This window comes from Desmodus rotundus, chromosome 6 (genome assembly GCF_022682495.2).
Source record: "Desmodus rotundus isolate HL8 chromosome 6, HLdesRot8A.1, whole genome shotgun sequence".
NCBI lineage: Eukaryota > Metazoa > Chordata > Mammalia > Chiroptera > Phyllostomidae > Desmodus > Desmodus rotundus.
The window spans coordinates 44025641-44046893 of NC_071392.1; the positions used below are offsets into that span (position 1 = coordinate 44025641).

Sequence of the window (21253 nt, forward strand, 5' to 3'; positions counted from 1 at the left end):
TACGGTATATGATCAAAATATTTTGTAAAATCAATGAATGAAACACAACCGATGAAAACAGAAACCTAGAGCTGTTTAAGATTCATTTCCCTAGATGATAGACAAAGGTGGAGAAACTGTCTTTTTTTAAAAAGATTTTATTTATTTTTAGAAGAGGGGAAGGGAGGGAGAAAGAGAGGGAGAGAAACATTAATGTGTGTGGTTGCCTCCTGTGCACCCGCTACTGGGGCTGGGCCTGCAACCCAGACATGTGTCCTGACTGGGAATTGAACCGATGACCCTTTGGTCTACAGGCTGGCATTCAATACACTACTATTATATTACACTCAATTACATTACTATTACTAGAATATAATGTTACCAGTACAGGGTGGGGCAAAAGTAGGTTTATAATTGTATGAGAAACATAGTTTATTTTTGTATTTTTATTAATTATTGTTTTATTTTCTACAAACAATTGTAAATCTACTTTTGTACCACCCTGTATAATGCATACACTTAGAGACAAATATTTAGACTGCTGAGAACAGCAGACATACAGGCATGAATTATCTTATGGTTTATTTTTTCATGCATAACTAATCAACAAAGGTTCTCATTGTATACAACAGATAAAGTTTATATTTATTTTAGCATTTTGCAAAATTTATTCAGTTTTATGAATTATCTATCTATATTATTTTATTTTTAAAAAGTTTTTTTTTACTTTTCAGAGAGAGAACAGAAGTGAGGGAAAAAGAGGGAAAGAAACATCAATGTGTAAGACATACACTGATCGGCTGCCTCTCTTACGCCTCCAACTGGGACCTGGCATGCAACCTACCCATGTACCCTGACCAGGAATCAAACCAGAGACCTTTTTGTTCCCTGGCTGGCACTCAACCCACTAAGCAACACCAGCCAGGGCTGTATTATTTTATATTAAAAAAATTAACTTTGAACAGAGAATTCAAAAGACTTTCTTACTTGGATTTTTCAGTATTTAAAAGTAATAGGGTAATTGTGATGCTTAAAGAAAAATTAAACAATGACACACAACAAAAACTATTATGAGAAGGAAAAACAAGAAGCAGAATTACAAATTATTAACTTACAGTATACCCTGAAAGGAAGGTTAATTACTACCTCCTTAACAAGCAAACTCACTAGAAAGACTAAAGCTAATGTAGGCTATAAACTGCTTATTAGCATTTCCATTTCAGTAGAGGGCATTTCAAACTTACATGGCAATATGTCCTTGTATCTGTTCTTTTTAACATTTTCTTCTTTTTCTCCAGTGGCTGTGGGATAAATCTTTTCTGTTCTATATTTGGTAGACAATCTTCTTAATCGCTTAAAATATTTTAAAAAAAGAAGAGAAGAAAAATCAATTTTAGAAAAGCAGTATTTTCAAAATTTTAATAATTCACAAATAGCTCTTCATTGAATTTTGCTAATCCCAATTCCTCGTAACTCAATTTCCTGTTTTTCTTTTTTTTTAAATTTTATTTATTTACTTTTAGACAGAGGGGAAAGGAGAGAGAAAGAGGGAGAGAAACATCAACGTGTGGTTGCCTCTCGCATGCCCCACACCGAAACTGGCCTGCAACCCAGGCATGTGCCCTAAATGAGAATCAACTGGCGACCCTTTGGTTCACAGGCCAGCAGTGCTCAATCCACTGAGCCACAGCAGCCAAGGCTCAATTTCCTATTTTTCTAAGATCACAGCATCTCCCTAATCCTTAAAGGTTAACCCCAAGAATGATTTTTATTAAGTGCAAACATAAGATTAATATTCCAAAAGCAGTGAAAAAAGGAGAACTAGAACAAAAGTAATTTTATTTAAAGAAATCACATTAGCTAAGCCAGAATTATTTAACTCGGTCCTTAACTTACTTGAGTAATTTTTGTGTTTTAATAAGGGGTTCCAAAAACCAAGTTTTAAAACCATGCTCAAAAGATTAAGTACAATTTTCCTTATTGTCTTAAACCCTGAGCACCAATGATACATCAGCCTCTTTCTAAAACATAAGCTAATGATTACTTATAAGACACTGCAAAACAAAATTCTTTCACATACTGAGTTGGAAATGTCCAACAAAGACCAATTCTGCTTATTCACTGTATTACAGAAGTGGTTTGTGAGTTAGTGACAAATTCTTACCACATATGGCAGTAGGGATGTTCTTTGGGGCTGGAATATTTCTGCATGTCTGTAATACACTTCCTGCTTTCAGAAGCACTGAAAGTCAGCATTGTGAATTGTTTTAATCCACTACTCAACTACATTGCTGAAATTTAATTTCAAAGGAGCCTACTCTCTTCCAGGCTTAAAGACATACTTAAGATATTCTGGTTGAACTATTCAATAAATTATTGAGAACAAATGAAATGAAAAAGAAGCCTAGTAACATTTAACTTTTTCACCATTTTTTTTTACTTGTGATGTTGACACTTAAGCAGCAAAGAATATTATGTCTATATTTTTAAAAAAATCACACAGAACTTTAATTCAAGATTCTTAAGTTATTAAGATATACTTTAACATACAGCATTTGAAGTAATCTTACAAATAGAACATATAGAATAGTGAGTGAGCCTTTGGTTTTCTTTGAAAAACTAAAGTTTATCACCATAATCTCAGAGTCCTAAAACAAGAATATACATTTTTTTTCTTTGAGATGAAAAGATGACTAGAATCTTGTTCTGCACTGGCACAATGCCAAAGTGAAATCCCCCGCATTTACAATGCTACTAAAGTTTTCAAAGTATATTAGAGGGAAAAACTTTATTTAAAACTAAATGCACCACCCTGGCCAGGTAGCTCAGTTGGTTGGAGTGTGGCTCCAATACACCAAGGTTGCGGATTGGATCCCCAGTCAGGAAACATACAGAATCAACCAATGAATTCATAAATAACTGTAACAACAAATCGGTGTTTTACTCTCTCTCTTCCTCTGTCTCAAATCGATAAAATAAAATAAAATAATAAAATAAAATAAAATAAAATATTTAAAGTAAACAGACTGTTAGTGAGGGAGGACATGGGAAAACCAGAACTTCATTAAATGCTGACAGAAAAGAACATTTATAACCCCTAAGGAAGGTAACTTGGTGATTACAAATAAATGTAACTCCTTAACCTAGGAATTATACGCTAATGACATGGAAATATCCCAAAAATGCATATTAAGTGTAAAAAGCAGAGAACACAACAGTGTATATACTACTATTAGTGTTAAAAAGAGTAAGAATATATTTGTGTTTGTAGATGTGCATAAAATATCTGAAGAGAAGTTACTAACAAAGGTTGTTGTCTATGGGGAAGAGAAATGGGTAGCTGTAGGAAATGGATGGGAAAGAAACATTACTATATGTCCTTTCATACCTTTTGGATTATATAAATGTACTGTCTACTCAAAAAATTACATGTGAAAAAGATTTTCATTTTCAGATATTTATAGTATCTTAATGCCATTACAAAATATTGTATGCAAATCTGACTTTAAAAGGATACCAATATGAACAGTTGCAGGAACACTGGAAGAAAAGGAATGTTACTTAAGTAACTGTCATGGAAAAAAACACATATATAACACGAAGTAAACAGAAAGAATAACTTAATTATAAAATGTGAATGCACTTCTGGAATACCTGCTGCAATCACTCCAAGCATTCTTCTTTTACATGACAAGCCATGTTGAGAAATGTGCAAAAAAGTTTTCATGTAAAATGACTTTTCAAATAATGAACCTTAAAAACACTTGTACACAAGTATCTAATTTAAGTATAAATTGTTATATATCCAGTTTTCTTAAAGCCTAATACGGAATGGAATGCTACATTGACACTTCTGATGAATGTTCTATTTAAAACAAGTCTACATAAGTAATGTACTTAGAAATCTTCCTACCCATCAAAGATACTAATTTTTATATAGTATAAATAAAAGGTGATCCATTAAATGTAAAAACTTTGTTACTTAAAAAAAAATAACACAAATCAAAATAATTCTATCCCATTGTATTAAAAACATATTCTCAAGTAGGGACTTACTGCCTAATGACAACAAAGTCAGCTTTATAGTTAGCTGCTCAAGTTAACTGATACGCCACTTTCTAGATGTATGACACTGACCGTATTTAACCTATGTCTCACCTTCTGTAATACAAGGATAATACCTATACTCCTATACTTAGCAAACAGCCTGGCACAAAAAAAAGGCTCAGTAAATGTTAGCTATTATTACTGAGTCAATTACTGAAACTCCTTAAATGTTATTTGCTACTACAGATTTATTTATTTTCTTTAAAACCTTTCCTACTCAGAGATCAAAAGGAGTCACACATTCTGAGCCAATCTGTTTCCTGGGGAGTGTTAAGTACTATAAAACATAACTTCAGTCATATTGTCAAATTTGAGCATGCTCCAGAATCCCCTTGAGGGCTTATTAAAACTTAGATTTCAGGGCCCCAATCTAAGAGTTTCTGATTCAGTAGGTTGGGGTACAGCCTCAGAATTTGTATTTTTTAAATAAGTGCCCAGATGATACTGTTGTTTGCTGTCTGAAAAACACACTGTCAGCACCACTAGTATAAGGTATAGGTTCAAGAGGAAGGAGTGCAGTGATCAGCTGCACGGAGGAAAAAGACTGATTTTCAACAATGTTTAGGTTCCTCTGTATTTTATGAACGGCTAATACAAATTTCACAAATAATTTTGAAAAAATGACTAGGGGTTTTTCTCAGAGGTGGAGTATAGATTAGGGATAAAGAAGGAAAATAATTAACAAGTAACAAAGGGATAGGGGAGAAGATTGTGGTTCAGCAAGTGGGGGCAAAAAAGAAATGACCAGCTTTAAACAAAAAGATTTTAAATAGAATAATCAAAAAGGTTTTGAGATTAGACTCTACATAAACTGGGCGGTATGGTAAATAGAAAAACCATACTCTTTTCTAAATCTCTTAAAATATCAGTATAATACAACATTGTATGGACATGGTAGCACTGACCACCAGCAACATATAAACTAAAACAACTACAAAAAGGTGCTTTCAAAATTCCAGTTTAAAATTTCCCCACAATAATTATCCTTGTGTTTTTGTGTACGCTTTTCTTTGCTTCTTAGTGGTCATTCTATTTACATACCCCCAAATCTTATCCATCTTTTTTTTAAGTCTCAGCTTCTTTGCAGTTTCTTATCCTACTGATGCAAAAATAAGTTTTGTCTTCTGAGTTTATTTTAGACTTTACATGTATTCTTAAAACACTATATCCTTCTATATATTTATGGTAAAAATATAAAGAGACTACATCTTTCTTCCCTTACTAAATTCTCAACTCTGTGATTACAATATTATTGTCAGATTAATATTTATAATACCCTGTACCCTGGAACATATTGCTTTAAATAAACTAATCATGGAGTAAGATTTTAATGTTAACCTAAACAAAAGGTTTTGTTCTTTTAATACATCAAAATTAATGTCTAAATAGTGGTTGAAGTAGAGGGTAGCACCAAAGTTCATTTAACTATATGAAATGGAAAGTATATGTTCAACTTCATTTTAACTTCACAACCACTATTTTCCATGGTCTGTAGTGAAGCTGTTACTAGGAAATAAGTTGAAAAACATGCCATAATATACTAAGGGACATTACTCATAAGGTTAGTGCTATGGGACAGGCTGTGTAAGGTTATCACTGAACTAAACATTAATAAAATAATTCATTTATTAAGTTATACATAATTATTCAGTATAATCCTAAAGCAAGAAAGTACTTTGAATCACTTACTGTCCTAACTGCGCAAAAATATAGCTAAATAGTGTAGTCACATACACTTATACACACCACACCCTGTATCACATCAGTATAGTACAACACTGTATGGACCTGGTAGCACTAATTAAAAAAAAAAAAATTAAGCCAACAAAAAACCCAACAAGCCCTTTAAGAAAGACATTTTTTCTCTGACTTATTTCACTTAGCATGAATGTGTGGAATCTAAATAACAAAATAAATAAAAACAGACTGACAGTTGTCAGAGGGGAAGGAAGTTGGCAGGCTGAGTGAAAAATATGAAGGGATTAAGAAATACAAATTGGTAGTTACAGAACAGTCGCAGAGATGTAGATTACAGCACAAGGAATATAATCAATCACATCATGGTAATTATGCATGGGACCAGGTGGATACTTGAAAACAGTGGGAGGATCCACTCTATAAATTATTAGCCAAAAAGTCCGTTTAGTTTTTTCCATAAAATAAAGGACAGATTTTTCATTTTTACCAATAATTTTATTGATTTGGTTATTTTGAGTATGTTAGCTATCTCTCACGTGACGTAATATTGGTTTTTCTCAATTAATGTCTCTATTTCATCGCTATCAACTTCAACTAGTCTACCTGATCGTGGAACATTGTCCAGTAAATATCTAGCATGAAACTTCGCAAACCACTTTTGACACGTTGTTCAGTCAATCTGAGCACCTTCTCCACACACTGCACTAATCTTTTTGTGTGCTTCAGTTACGTTTTTACTTTTGTGAAATAATAAAGCAAAATATGCCAAAAATGTTGCCTATTTTCCTCCATCCTCAATATTAAAATGGCTACACAAAAATTCACCAATTTTGATAAGGTTTTTTTTGAAATGCACACTGATATGACAGCTGTCTCAATTATTTCCAATGAAGTTAAAACTAAGTGTTACCTCAGCCATCTTACAGAAAAAACAAAACACGAACTTTTTGGCCATTACATGATTTTCTAACCATTTTGCTGTACATCTGAAACTAATATAGAACAATACTGAATATAAACTGTAATTGAAAAATAAAAAATAAATGAAAAAAGACATTTTGAATTCTCTACCTTTAAGTCTTGAAAAAAACCCACAAATTCCTCAAATAATTTTATTCATATCTCAGAGTTTCTGTTCTAAAGGACAAGTACAGTCATTTTAATTTTAGTCCCACACTTAAAAATCTTCCAATGGGTCTATCACTTCAAGATAAACTACCAATTCCTTAGTTTAATTACTGTATATTTTCAATGCTTCCTATCCAATTTCCTACCTTCTTTTTTATAACACTCTCTTGCTTAAGAGTTTGATGCTTTGGCCATATAGAATCACCACCACCACCACCACCACAAGAAACCTTTCAACCCTTTACACATCAGAGTTTCACAATTTTTATTCCTGTTAATGCGTCAATGGTAGGTCTCTGGCTAAAGTGTTATTTCCTTTCTGAAGCCTTACTTGAACTGCTGCTGTCCTTTTTTAACCATCCCTCAGCCTCCAGCCCTGAGTAACTCAATAACAGATTGCTCTATTACCACTTGTGGTAAGTATTTCAGTAATTGTCTGTCTCACCCACTAGACTGTAAAACTGAAGACAAACACTGGATAATCTTATTGGACTTTATAGATCAATATGTAATACAATGCATATCTCACTAAAATGGGGAAATTCAAAAATTATTTGAGCCTTTTCAGACAAGCCATAGAAACGTCTCTAATATTAGAATTTTTCATGCAAACAATTGAGTTTAATACTCCTGTCTTAAAGTTGCAAATTATTTTATTTTCACTTTGTCGCCTAAAACACAAGTTTTATTCCTCTAAATTCTAAATCAATAAGCTGATTCTCAAAGGACTCTAAAAGTCACATGTAACATGACGATCTTCTTTACCCTTTGTGTGCCAAGATTTGAGTTCTTTAAAAGGGTAGAACAGTTTCATTGTTTATCCAAGGACCAAAGCTAATGAGAACGTGTTGTGTGATGCTTGTTGAATCTCTCCAAATAGCTGTCTGATAGATTGTCCACTGGGTGTCTCACGGGCATCACAAACCTCCAAACTGTACCACCATTCAACAGTTACTCAAGTCTAAAAGCTGGCAATCATACTTGATTCCTTCCTATAACTCCCCTCACCCCAGATATCCATCCAATCCATCAGCAAACTGTGTTAGCTCCACCTCTGAAATACATCTAATTGTCTTCACAGTCACTGAACAGACTTAGAATCAGAATACATCTAGACAGGAACAAGTATTAAATTTAATTTGTTGACTAGATTTTAAGTCAGAGTAATTAAGAAAACAAACGGACACAAAAAATAGAGCTAAAATGGAAATTAAGCTAACTCAAATTCTTTTTGGAACAAGATGGGATATAAATAATTTAAATATTGGAGCTCAAGACTCCTCATGCTGTTGTTAATCCACACACTACTGCCCCAAATTCCTCAAAGTCAAAACACTTTAAAAACTGTATGAGTTTCCTGAGGCAATACTTTTAGTAAACACACACAGAATATATAAATCTTAGAACTGTACCTTAAAGTGAAATAAAAACAGAATTACTTTAAGCTTAAGAGTCACATTCTAGAAAAATATAACAATAACTAACCCATAAAATAGTACTGCTTTTGCTATTGCTCCAAAAATTTTCTGAGGCAATTACTGAAGAACTCATCTGGAATTTTAAAAGGTAGGGGTCTGGCACATGGTTGGCACTCAATAATAACCGCTAAATGAGTAAGTTCATCTGGTTTGGTACCTAGAATATTTAATTGTTCTACATCACAAAAGCCATTCAATCTAATACTAGTTAGTAAGTTAACCCTACCATATAACCTACATTCAGTATCAAACCAAAATAAATTTTGTTAAAAGCCCAAATACAAATTAACAGTAGCAAGTAGTAAAATCACAGTATAATTTCTACCAAAAGCATACTATCTCTAACTGGCTGTTCTTAAATATTTATAAACAGATTTATATAAAAATATTCACACCTCTAATAATGTTACAAGCAACTAAAACAGCCAAAGGGCTTTTCAATTATCCAATTGCAATGCCCACCTTAAACTGCAAAATATGCAACTCTTTCAAAATTCTTATCTTTGCTCACCCTTTACCTACTTCTTCATTGACAGACTAACTTGTCTGCCATTCTTTTTCAGAAATGCGTCGTTATAAAGCTGTCAGAATTGATGTTAAAAGGACATAATTTAAAGTAAATAGAGGTCAATATTATGGGTCTTTGGGTACAAAATTATCTTATTCTTTGTTCATGTTGATTCCAATGCTTCAGTTACTTTCCCGAGGAGCCTGCCAAGCAAACTTTGCTTTCTTCTAGCTCAATACAGAAATCACCTTGCTGAAACATTTCCTGAGACTAGTACTGATACCAACAACCCCCATCTTCCACTTCCTCAGAAATTACTTCCTCATCTCTACCCACAACTCCTCAAATATACCTCTAATCTAGGACGACATATCCCAATGCATTGGGTTGGCCAAAAAGTCCATTACTTTTTCCATACAATGGCTCTAGTAGTGCTTAGTAGTCTTTAACTTCATTTAAGAAAATTTTTTTAGATTGTATTGTGACAGTTGTCATATCAGCATGCGTTAAAAAAAACCAAAATTAGTGAAGTTTTGTGCAGCTATTTTAATACTGAAGATGGAAGAAAATAAGCAACATTTTTGGCATATTATGCTTTATTCTTTCAAGAAAGGGAAAAACAACTGAAATGCAAAAAAAAATTTGTGTAGTGTATGCAGGAGGTGCTGTGACTGACTGAACATGTCAAAAGTGGTTTGTGAAGTTTCTTAGTACTATTGACATTTTGGCCAAATAATTCTTTGCTGTGGGGCTGTCTTATACACTGGAAAACGTTTAGCAGCACCCCTGGCCTCTACCCACTAGAAGCCAATAGCAGGAGATAGCCGACATACTCAAAGTATCCAAATCAACAGTTAATGATGAAAATGAAAAATGTGTCTTTTATTTTTTGGAAAAAACTAAACAGACTTTTTAGCCAACTCAATTCAGTAATTACTCATATATGCACATATAACCGTCCCTGACAGGACATGAATTCCTTGAAGATGCAGACACTATGTTCTTTTTCTATTTATACCAGCTAGTGCCGGCATAACCCACGACAAATAGTAGAGCGTCAACAGACTGTTTAGGTCTTCTCAGGTGTTCAGTTCAGTTCAGAGAAAATGGATGCAATGAGAACTAGCCAGTATACTTAAGAAACAATTTTATCTCCCCTCTTATACTTCATTATTACTTCACAGGGGACTGCTTGGAGTCAGAGAAGCTGGCGTTCAATTCCATCAACTACTGGCAGAGTAGATAACATAACCATTTTATAATCCTCCCTGAAAGCGCCTAGCATTAGACCTTTATTTAGAGAATTTGTTTCTAAATAAAACTTTGTACTACAGACTTTGTATTTAAAAATAAGTACAGAAAAGCATAAAAACTAAAAGGAATTATATAAATTGCATAACAAGCTATAATTGATTTTTTTTCAACATCCTAGACAACAAGCAAATGCTTCCTTTTCTTAAAGGAAAGGGTCCTATTTTCTGATTTGAAAAGAAATTATTTCTGTATAGTGTTTTCTCAAGAGCAAAATAAGCTGGGAGGCATAAACCAACTTTCTCCTCTCCCTACCTCCATGCTATATTATGGGAATAAAAAAGAACCCCATTTGAATTAAGATAATAATAGGCCTTGGCTGGTGTAGCTCAGTGGATTAAGGGCCAACCCGCGTACCAAAGGGTCTTCGGTTCGATTTCCAGTCAGGGCACATGTCTGGGTTGCAGGCCAGTTCCCCAATAGGGGGCATACAAGAGGCAACCGCACACTGGTATTTTTCTCCCTCTGTTTGTCCTTCCCTTCCCCTCTGAAAATAAACACATAAAATCTTTATAAAAAATTATATAAATGCTGTCTTATTTTATTAATTTTAGTGAAATGAACATACTTAATAACAAAAAGAAAAGTTTTCCCAGGTTTGATTAATTTTATTTGGTTCTACTCACAAAAGCTATCACCTTTTCTTTCATCCATTTCTTCATCATCTTTATCTAATGCCCCTGTACCCACTACACTGGTCCCACATTTCCCAGGTAGGTCCCAATATTAGGTCCCAATATCCCCACAGCAAATTGCTCCCAAATTCCAAAATTTAGGCTTTAAAACTATGGCTCCTGACCATGCCACCCTTCATCTGGTTTTGTGTCTTGACTTAAGAAAATTAGATCACTGTAGTTCACTATTAGCCTTCAGTCTCCATTGTCAAACCCGGACTCTCAAAGTATTCCAAAGTAATCCATCACTAATCTCATTCCATAATGTATAATATAAACACACAGTAAAACTGAGAATACTGAGTTCCAGCTTTAACACAATAAGCTACAATATTATCAATTGTCCAACTAAAAAATAAAACAAACAAGACCCCCAAATTAATAGTACAGATGCAGAATTCATATTTATCTTTGCAAAAACAAATGTAGCACAAGAGTCACCTACACAGTTTAAGAGAACTCAACACATACACATTTACTACTATACGGAAATAAATTATCCTTTGCTAGGGCAAACTGCCACAAAGCTGTGGTCAACAGACCAAGCTTTTAAGGAGAAACTTACACTTTCTGGTGAACCATTAGCTCCCGACACTCTGAAAATTTCATTCTGAAAGCACTTTTATGAAGTCACCACTAATCTCCAAAAGGCATCTAAATCTCAAAAGCCTCAATTCGTATGCTTTTTACTTCATATAGGGGTTGTTTTTTTTTTTTTAAACACAGATGAGTATTTCCTTTCTTAGATTCTATGAAACCACTGTCTCTTAATTCTCCTCCTACCTGTTAATGAGTCGTTCTGGTTCCTCTTCTTCCTAGCCTCTAAAAGGATGTATTCTCTGGAACTGCTCTCTCAGATTTTGCCTTTTTATCAAGTTTCTCTCCTCCCTATTGTGCCTTTAACTATTACATTTCTGAATCTCAAAATCTCTATTTCTAGTCCTGACTTTTTAGTTCCAGTTCCATATTCAAACTGCTTACTGAACATATCAACAGCAAATGGTTTAGGTTATCAAATCTAAATAGATAAAAATAAATACACCTCATTTTTCAAATGTTTCTATGTCCCTTTTTATTTTCATGGTACCTCTGACCTCCTTATCCATTCAGGCTTAAAACTTCCTAGAGTTTGGACTTTCCCCCCTTATCTGTCCACTTGCTTCCCCTCACATCCAGTCAGTTTCAAGTTCTGGTTGACTCCACTTCAGTAAACATCCCCCAAACCTAGCCCTTACTTTCTACTCCCAGGGACAAAAAGATAGTTGTTTTAGTATAGGATCAAGTAACAATTTTCTTTCCTTCATAACATTGTCATTTGAATTACAAATAAAAAGGTTTAAGAAACACTGAAAGAGGAAAAGGGTGAAATCTGGTGGACACAACAATAACAATGCCATAAATTAATCAATGTCAAGGAGTAGAAAAAGAGATGCATGTGTTCATTAAATCTTGACCGTAAGTCCCCTACACAACACCTGGCATAGAACATGCCTTTAAATATGTGAAAACTGAGGTGAGATTATTAAGATTTATGAATAGAAGAGGAATTTAAAAAATTAACTTATTTTCCAGTTACACTTGATGTTACATTATTAAGTTAGTTTTAGGTGTACGACATAGTGATTACATTTATATATCTTAAAACAGTGATCACCCTAATAAGTCTAGAACCCATCGGACACCATACATAGTTATATTATTGACTATATTCCTTATGCACAGATAGGTGTATAAGGGAAAATTTTAATTAGCTGCCTCAGATTAGCTGAATTGTTCTAGAAACTAAAAGATACCAAAATACATTTGTATATTCAAATACCACCAAATTTTTTTTTAAAGAACATTTTAATCCCTTTTTGTGTATACCCTAAGATTTGATGGAAATCAAATCAAATACCTGAGTAGGATACTTAACACTGTTCGTTACCAGCTCCACTTCCTGTTTCAAAACTCAGAAAGCAATTTTTAACTGTATACTGCAAGTCTATTTTAATTGCATTAAACAAAATAAAACATGGGCCAAATTCTAGAATGGTAAATTGTCACTGATGTCCTCCCTAATCCTTGCATTATCAATCTAAACAGAGACCACATTTAAATCTTAATTGTTGTATTTCCAAAAGCTTGAAAATTACCTAGCAAAACCAGACTAAATTTACAGGTTATGTATTCGTTTTCACATTCCAACTTCCCAAGTCTAGTAACACATAAGGCATTATTATTAAGTGATATATTGTACTGATTTTTTCGATCAATGCATTAAAAAGTTCTTTGTTTAATATACGGCATTTATGTTTTTAAGATATAAAAAATTAAGGGCAATAAAAAATCTACTTTAACACAGTATTAACACTTTTCAAAAAACAAAGACTAAGCAGAGATAAAGCTGAATTAGTTGCCAACCTTTTGCTTGTAGAAATAAGTTTTCTTAATAGAAACAGAATTTGGCAAGACCTCAAAAGGTTAAATATACAGTTACCATGTGACCCAGCATTTTCACTCCTAGAAATACATACCCAAGAGAACTGAAAGCATATAACCACACAAAAACTTATACACAAATGTTCAAAGCAGTATTACTGATGAGTCAAAAAGCAGAAACAACTTAAGTATCCATCAACTGATGAATGAATAAACAAAATGTGACATATTCATGCAATGGAGTATTATTTGGGCATAAAAGTACTAGTACATGCTCACCAGATGAATCTTGAAAACATTAAGTGAAAGAAGTCAAACACAAAAAGTACATATAATATGGTTCCATTTATATGGAATATCCAGAATAGGTGAATCCATTTGGACAGAGAGTGGTTTCTAGAGTGTTGGAGAGAGGGGTAAATGAGATGTGACTGGCAATGGGTATGGCATTTCTTTTGGAGAATGTTCAGAATTAGTGATGATAGATGCCCAACCCTGTGACTATCCAAAAAACCAATGAAATGAATATTCTGAAGAGGTGAATACTACGGTTTGTGAATTAATCTCAATAAATAAGAATTTATCTCAACAAAGTTGTTATAAAAATTTCTTAAGAAGAAGTTGGGAGACATTGTTAATAGTATTCATTGGCAGCCTCAGAACAGACTGATCAAGGCATATTCAGCCACCCCACCCTGTAATAAGGAATATCCATCCACCTTTAATTATTACGCAGCCTCTGTTCCTTACTGTGGACTCTCCCATTAGGATATTAATACCACAGAGCCAAACATAACAAAACTGAAGAATCTGATCTAAATAACATGAGGAAAACATGAGGAAATTATAAATGAACAAGTAAGTTGATTAGAAACTTTGGCCAGTGAACTCAACACATAACTTTTGCAGAGAAGGACTGGTAAGCACGATGAACAGGGAAGATAAAAGTACACAGTTTTTACAATGAATTGATGTACAAACCACAGAAATAAAGCTAGACAATTAACTTGGAAGAGTAGATATTTAAAAGGGGGAGACAGGTAGAAAGTGCAAGGGAAGGGGGAAGAGAAATAACTGGTAAACCATCAGCTTACAGTTTAAATTCTGCAATCTCTGTAACTCTAACACAGGATCAGGAAGGAAACTTAAAAATAAAAGAATTAAACCCAAACCTGGGTAATAAAACAAGAATGTGTTCTTAAAAATTTTAGTATATTTCTCTGGACAAATGAATTGGTTATTTTTTATAACAAACATTCGGATTCCTTGCAAAAATATATTTCATTCTAACATTGTTTTAGACTGAGTCCTGAAAGGCTGGACCACACTACTACAAAGACATGTGCACCCCAAGTTACCCAGAGCATGATTTTGTCTTCAAATATCCCTCTGTAATAATGATAAAGAGGGCTCTCAGCTCAAACTCAATCGTAATAAAAACTAGCACCTACCTACCTACCTATATACTATCAAGATTCCCACAATACTTTAAATCAAAACACAAACCTATGATAGAGGAAATACATAACTAAAAATAATATTTAATATAATCTAGAATGGGTTTCTAAATTATCTTTTAAAAGATATTTTAGAATCTGCCAATCAAATTAAGTCAAGATTTTAAATAAAAGATGTGACACATTTTGACAACTTTCAAAACCATGGTCACACTCATTAAAGAGAATTTACTAATATTTTGTCCAGCAGAAACTCTACTGAGATACACAGAAGGTATGTCAATCTGAATAGCAATCTTGAAGGAAAACTTGTAAGTAATTGAAACTTCAGCTGATTATAAGAACTAATAGTTAAAATGGAATTATGAAGCCACATTAACTGTCCTAGAAGATGAGTACATTTTACTTTGAAAATTAATCACAAGCTTTGTTTTAGTATGATTGTTAAACTTTCAAAAACTGGTGGTTCTCTTTGTGTTAAAGATGGATATGTAGAAACACTCTGATTAGTAAGGCCTCCTTACTAATAGATATTTTATGCTGTTTCATAAAAATGGCTGCAACCAACATAATTAGACATGCTATTTTATGCACATATGCAAATATTTTAAAGAAACCATACCCAGAAGTTGACATTCTGGGTCAAAGAATATGCAACTATCAATCCTATTATAAGTGGTCAAAAGATTTCACCAATTTACCTTCTATCAACAGATCGAAAATATCAGCTTTTAAAATACTCTTGCTAATGTGGGCTATTATTAATTTCTAAATTGCCATGATTAACAACTTCTGAATTTTACCAAATTTGGTGGGATCTGGCAGACATCACAAAAGTTAATGATGGACCCAACAATTAATGCTGGCTATTTGTATTGTATTTCTCTGATTGTTGGAGAGGTCGGTGACTTTTCTTCCTGCGTTCAGTAATTACTTGCATTTTACGTACTTCTGTTTATCAGTCATAGCATGTGCTCATTTTTTCTACTGGAGTGTTCTTTTTACTGATATATAGAGGATACCTAAGTATTTCAGACTAATCTATTATTCATCTTTGCATTACTTTGTATTGTTTTTTATTTTTATAAGATTACATTTGACCTTTATTAATCCAGACCGACTCCACCCCGAGATGTTTCACCAGCCTCCATATATATATATTTTCTCCCTACAGACAACTATTTTATAAAAAACTTACCCAAATATAGTGGCCATATCTTTTTTTGAACTTGTTTATTTTAAAATAAAATGAAGAAATCTTATGATTCGGCTACCATTTTATATTACAAAGGGAAGTCTTAGGCAAAATGGTATTCCCTTGCAGCACTTTGTGAAGTGACAATTTTTAGGGACCAGCTAATTTCTAACAGGATGAAGCCATTAGCAAGACCATACTGGACTGTCAGCTTGACTTCTTTGAGCCATACAACACTTCTTGTTTTCTTAATGCTTAATGTGTTAATGTGGGTTACACTGGCAATCCTTATTATAAATTATTTTAGAGCATGTCCCCTATAGTCAATAACATTTATTATTTAAACTATTCTACTGCCTAGACCATTTCATGAATGAGAAAGACCAAATCAACTTGTACATGTGTAACACTGACTTAGCATTTATTCTAAAACCAATTCCTTGTCTGTTGTCTTAATAATAAATTCACCAAAAGCCCAAATATATTAGTTATATCTATAAATGTTCTTTTTGATTGCTCTTGTTTAGCTAATGCTGCTACTAACTGCTGTTCCCTTCACCTATTCTTCTGGGCTCATTTTGAAAGTCCATTCTTATGAAGTACTCCACACTCTCCTAACAGTTATGTGAATTTTCCCTTTTACTAATCCACATTGCACCACAATGTGAATGCCACTAGACTATACACTTAAAAATGGTTAAAATGGTAAACTTTGTTATGTACATTTTAGCACAATAAAGAAATTGCAACAACCAAAATAAAGATAAGAATCTGCATGGAACTTTGTCCCATGGTACTGTGATCAGTTTTGCATTTGTTATTTGCCTACATCTTTTATTTCTCCGTGTCTATTGAAAATTCCCAAGAAAGGAGTCATATAAGCCCCACTCTCATTCAAATGGGTTTAATTTACCAGGAAACTCAGAGTAACTAATTCTCTTTGAAATGAAACAAACTCAGGATAATTCTACATACGACTCACTCTAACTTGGATGTGTAAGAAATATTGATAACCACTTCACATCTGTTTTTACAATTTTAGTAGATAAAAAGGAGCCTATACAAATTACTTTGACGTACTAAATTAGTGCTAAACTGTACTCTCAACAGAAAACTGATGCCAAGCAACCACTTATTTCAAATGTTCTCTCTCCATCTGCCGCCTGGACTTCCACCTTCCCCCGGCTGGGAATGATCATGCTGCTGGTGCCCACAATGACTGCACTGAAAGAGGCAGCAAAACGTAATAGTTAATAGCATCAGTTTCATAGTCAGAATAGTTCTGCCACCATACTACCAATGTGACCTTGGGCAAATTCAGTTCCCAAACTGTAAAAATAGGACTTAGATTAATCTTTGGATCCAATGTAAAGGGTCTAGTAACATTTCTTACAGAATTTATTATATAAACAAGGTATACGGGATTACACATACACCATTATTTGTGTTGTCTGTTAAACATTTTGTAACCATATTGCAATGATTAATTTACTTAACAAGATTTACAAAGCACCTTTCACATGGTCACTGCCTATGCCTGTGTTCCCAAAATACAAAGACAAGACAGATCCAGACTACTGGATCTTTGAATATCTGGCCACTAAAGACCTTACAACCTAATAATATAAACAGAAAATTATATATAGACAAGATAAATATGTCATACCTTTACTCTGTCAAACCCAGTTTATTTCATCAAGTTTTCATGTAATGATTACCACTCCCACCCTCCCCAAACTGAACCTTAAAAGGGAAAAGTTCTGTATGGTATTAACTACTAATGGAGATCTACCTCTCTCAATGTCCCCATAAAGGTGAAGGGCAATTTTGACAACTCTTTTCTCACCTATAAAATGGACATAATATCTTGCTCAATAGGTTGCAATTGAAGTATGAGAGTTCATTAAGCACAAACTGGCACCAACTCAACACTAACTTGTACGGTTTTTTAAATCACTCTCTTGATTCCATGATCTCAGGGTTTTAAAGAAGCTCTGGTTGCAGTGGAAGACCACACTGCTTTAGAGGTAGAGGGCAAGATAAACAGCAGCAAAAGGGTGGCAGCATAGAGGGTAGAAATTTGGAGAAGGGATCCAGGGTTAAGAGACGAGAGAATAATAAACCAAACTGATAGATTAACTTTTTGACCTGCCCTCACTCCATTCCCCAGCTTCTTTCTCTTTTCCCTAAAATGACCATCATAGGTTTACCTTTCAGGGAAATTATACACACATATATGATAATATTGCATGCACAAGGGCAATTTTCCCACTGTTTTAATAAAGTAAAATCTTCTCATGTAATAACTGACTATAACTGTATTAATATCTTCCATTTTTCAAAAAAATATATAAAACAAATTTGTGCTATTATTTTCTCAAGGTTACTCACAACTGCCATCATCAAATCCATATTTAAATCCAAATTCTCTTTGAAATTCCTCAGTCTACCTGGCCTCTATAATTCCATCCAGGTTTTGCTCCCAACTGTCTAGCACTGAGGGCTTATCATCATCAAGCAGACACCTAAGTGTCCCTAGTGTCCTATATTCCTCTGTTATTCTCTGTATATTTTTGTCTCAGAAATCTCATCATTCTTGAGTTCAGTGACCACCTATACACACAAAAAATTAAAGATCTGTAAGGCCAACATGACAATGACCTGAAATCTAAACTCAACTCAAACTCGATAATCTAAAATTGAACTTAGTAACCCAATCTTTGAACCCATCTTTCCCTCTGTATTCCTTCTCATTACCATCACTTAGTGTCCATGTTAGCTTGGATAAGTTTTTCCTCACCCTCCAATATCACCAAGTTTTGTGAATGCTACTTCAGAACTGCCTTCCAAATTCATCCCTTTTCTTCATATTCATTGTCATTGTCTTTAGTCCCTCCTGCTTGAACTACTGTAATAGCTTCTTCTAAATGGTTTCTGCTCCGTCCACACCCCTGTACATTTTATTCTCCACACAGCAGTCAAGGTGATCCTGTTAAAATGTAAACTATCGTCGTACCTAAGAGTAAAACAAACCCAAAAGGTTCTCATCTCACTTAGATGAGTAAAGGTCAATGAAGAACTGAGATGGTCTGCATAACTCCCAACCCCACCGCAAGTCTAGTACTTCCTCATGCATTCCGCTCAAGCACATTGGATTCCTTGATATTCCTTCAACACACTCATCTCAGACCCTTGGGCACTCACTGCTCTTTGAGCCAGGAATGTCCTTCTTGCAGGTAACTTGTATGGCTCATTCCCTCACTATTTTAAGTCTTGGTTCAATGACTTAACCATTCTATGTAATAATAATAACTCCTATACCTGACATATGGTAGATCAATCACATTAATAGCCTATTTTTCAACCTTCCCTGTATTAAAACCACGTTACTTTGCAGTCCTTCTGACTTAAAGGTAGAATCTATTTCCCCACCCTTTATAGTTGAGGTGATGTTATATCCTACTTTGGCCAACAGTGTGACAGAAATGATAGTGATACATATTTTTCCCTCACTTGCATCTCTGCCACTGCCAGGAGAATGTGCCAGGTAGCCTACTGGGGAATTAAAAACATGTGGAACAGGGACAAGCAACCCAGTCTCCCAGCCACAGCCAAGCTAGATGCGCTGATAACCAGCTGACTCTCAGAAACACAAAATGAACCAAGTCACAATCAGTAGAGATGCCTAGTTGACAACCAAAACATGTAATAATATTTATCATTGTAAGCCACTAAGGTTTTGTGGTTGTTATAAAACATTACTGTGGTAATAGATAACTGATACACTCCTTTTTTTCCTTCCTGTTTTACTGTTCTCCACAGCACTCAATATCTGACCTATTATATATTTACTTGTTTATAAGGTTATTCTCTGATTCTTGCCAACAGAAAGTTAAGCTCCATGAGGAGTTGCAGTCTTCATGGTCTAGGATAATATCTGGCACACAGCAGGCATTCAATAAATATTCAATAAGTAAATGTGAGCATGATGATTTAGTAAACCATTTGGATCTATTTATCTGCATTAGAGATCTTTTTAATCTACAGAAACCATTAAACTCAGAATCATTCTTTTGAATCACTATTTCAAAAAGTGTTAAGATCAAGATTTTTATAAAATGTTCCAATTTTACTAAACAGATATGCTTTATGTGCCATTAATAAATGTTTTAATTTAGGAATATTATTTATACAGGCTTTATCTTATCCTATTCTAATTTTGGTGTTTTATAATAAATTTAACATGGTAGTACAAATATATACATAATTTACAAATTAATGAAACTATACTGAGAAGGTGCATGCTCAAAAGTTTTTACTGTGATGAAAAGTTTGGGGATCACTGGTTTCGAGCATAAAGTCAAAACTCAGTTACTATCAATGATATCTTTAGATAATTAAATATATTATACACATTACTTATTTCTCTATCACCAAAGAGGCCCAAATGAGAAAAAGAGCAAGAAGTTGCCTTCTTCCCCTCACATTTATTTTAATTCTTACTTAATACCCTCAATCACTCTTCCTTCCTAGCATCTATTTAGAATAATACCTGACAGTACAGTATGTCCTTTCCTAATGTTATTATTCTCACACTGCAAAATATTGTTTTATGGATGAGGAAACTAAGATTGAGAGTAGCTTAAATAACTTACTCAAAATTACAGATAGTAAGTAATGTTGGGTCTATTCCAGATATAACTGTCGTGATCCACTCAACTGAGGTATCCAATACATATGATGCTGAACACTCAACTTGCTAAAATCAGATATATCATCACAAAGATCCACTACTTCTGTCTGGTCCTCTTTCCTGCCATTTATGTGCTCCTTCCTTTATATCCTCTAATTAAGATTCCCTCCCACCAGCACCAAAGATGATTCTTCTTCCCCCCTCTAGCTACAACATATCTTAAAGATAAAGTAGTGACAATTTATCTATTCAATCCATGTTCTATTTTAAATAAAATTTTCTAAACTTTTAAAAAAGTCATTTATTTATAGAGAGAGGGGAAAGGAGGGAGAAAAAGGGAGAAAAACATCGATCAGTTGCCTCTCCCATGGCCCCAACTGGGGGCCTGGCCCACAACCCAGTCACGTGCCTTAACTAGGAATAAAGGTGACAACCATCTTCTTTGTGGGATGACGCCCAACCCACTGAGCCAAATCACTCAGGGTTATATCTTCTTAAGAAGAAAAATAATAAATAGGGAGATCATTTTGGAACATATTAGATATGGCATAAACAAAATAGTTTATAAACAATACAAAAACTGGCACATAACAAAGCAACAACA

The 21253-nt window shown here is 33.9% G+C and overlaps 1 protein-coding gene across 1 annotated transcript in view; it reads right to left on the reverse strand.

Moving 5' to 3' along the window:
• Positions 1–21253, reverse strand: part of PTPN12 (protein tyrosine phosphatase non-receptor type 12) — a 91378-nt gene that overhangs the window by 55693 nt on the left and 14432 nt on the right. Inside the window, exon 2 of the mRNA XM_024558930.3 lies at positions 1224–1332. Coding sequence (XP_024414698.2) covers positions 1224–1332 — 109 coding nt within the window. The remainder of the gene's footprint in view (positions 1–1223; positions 1333–21253) is intronic.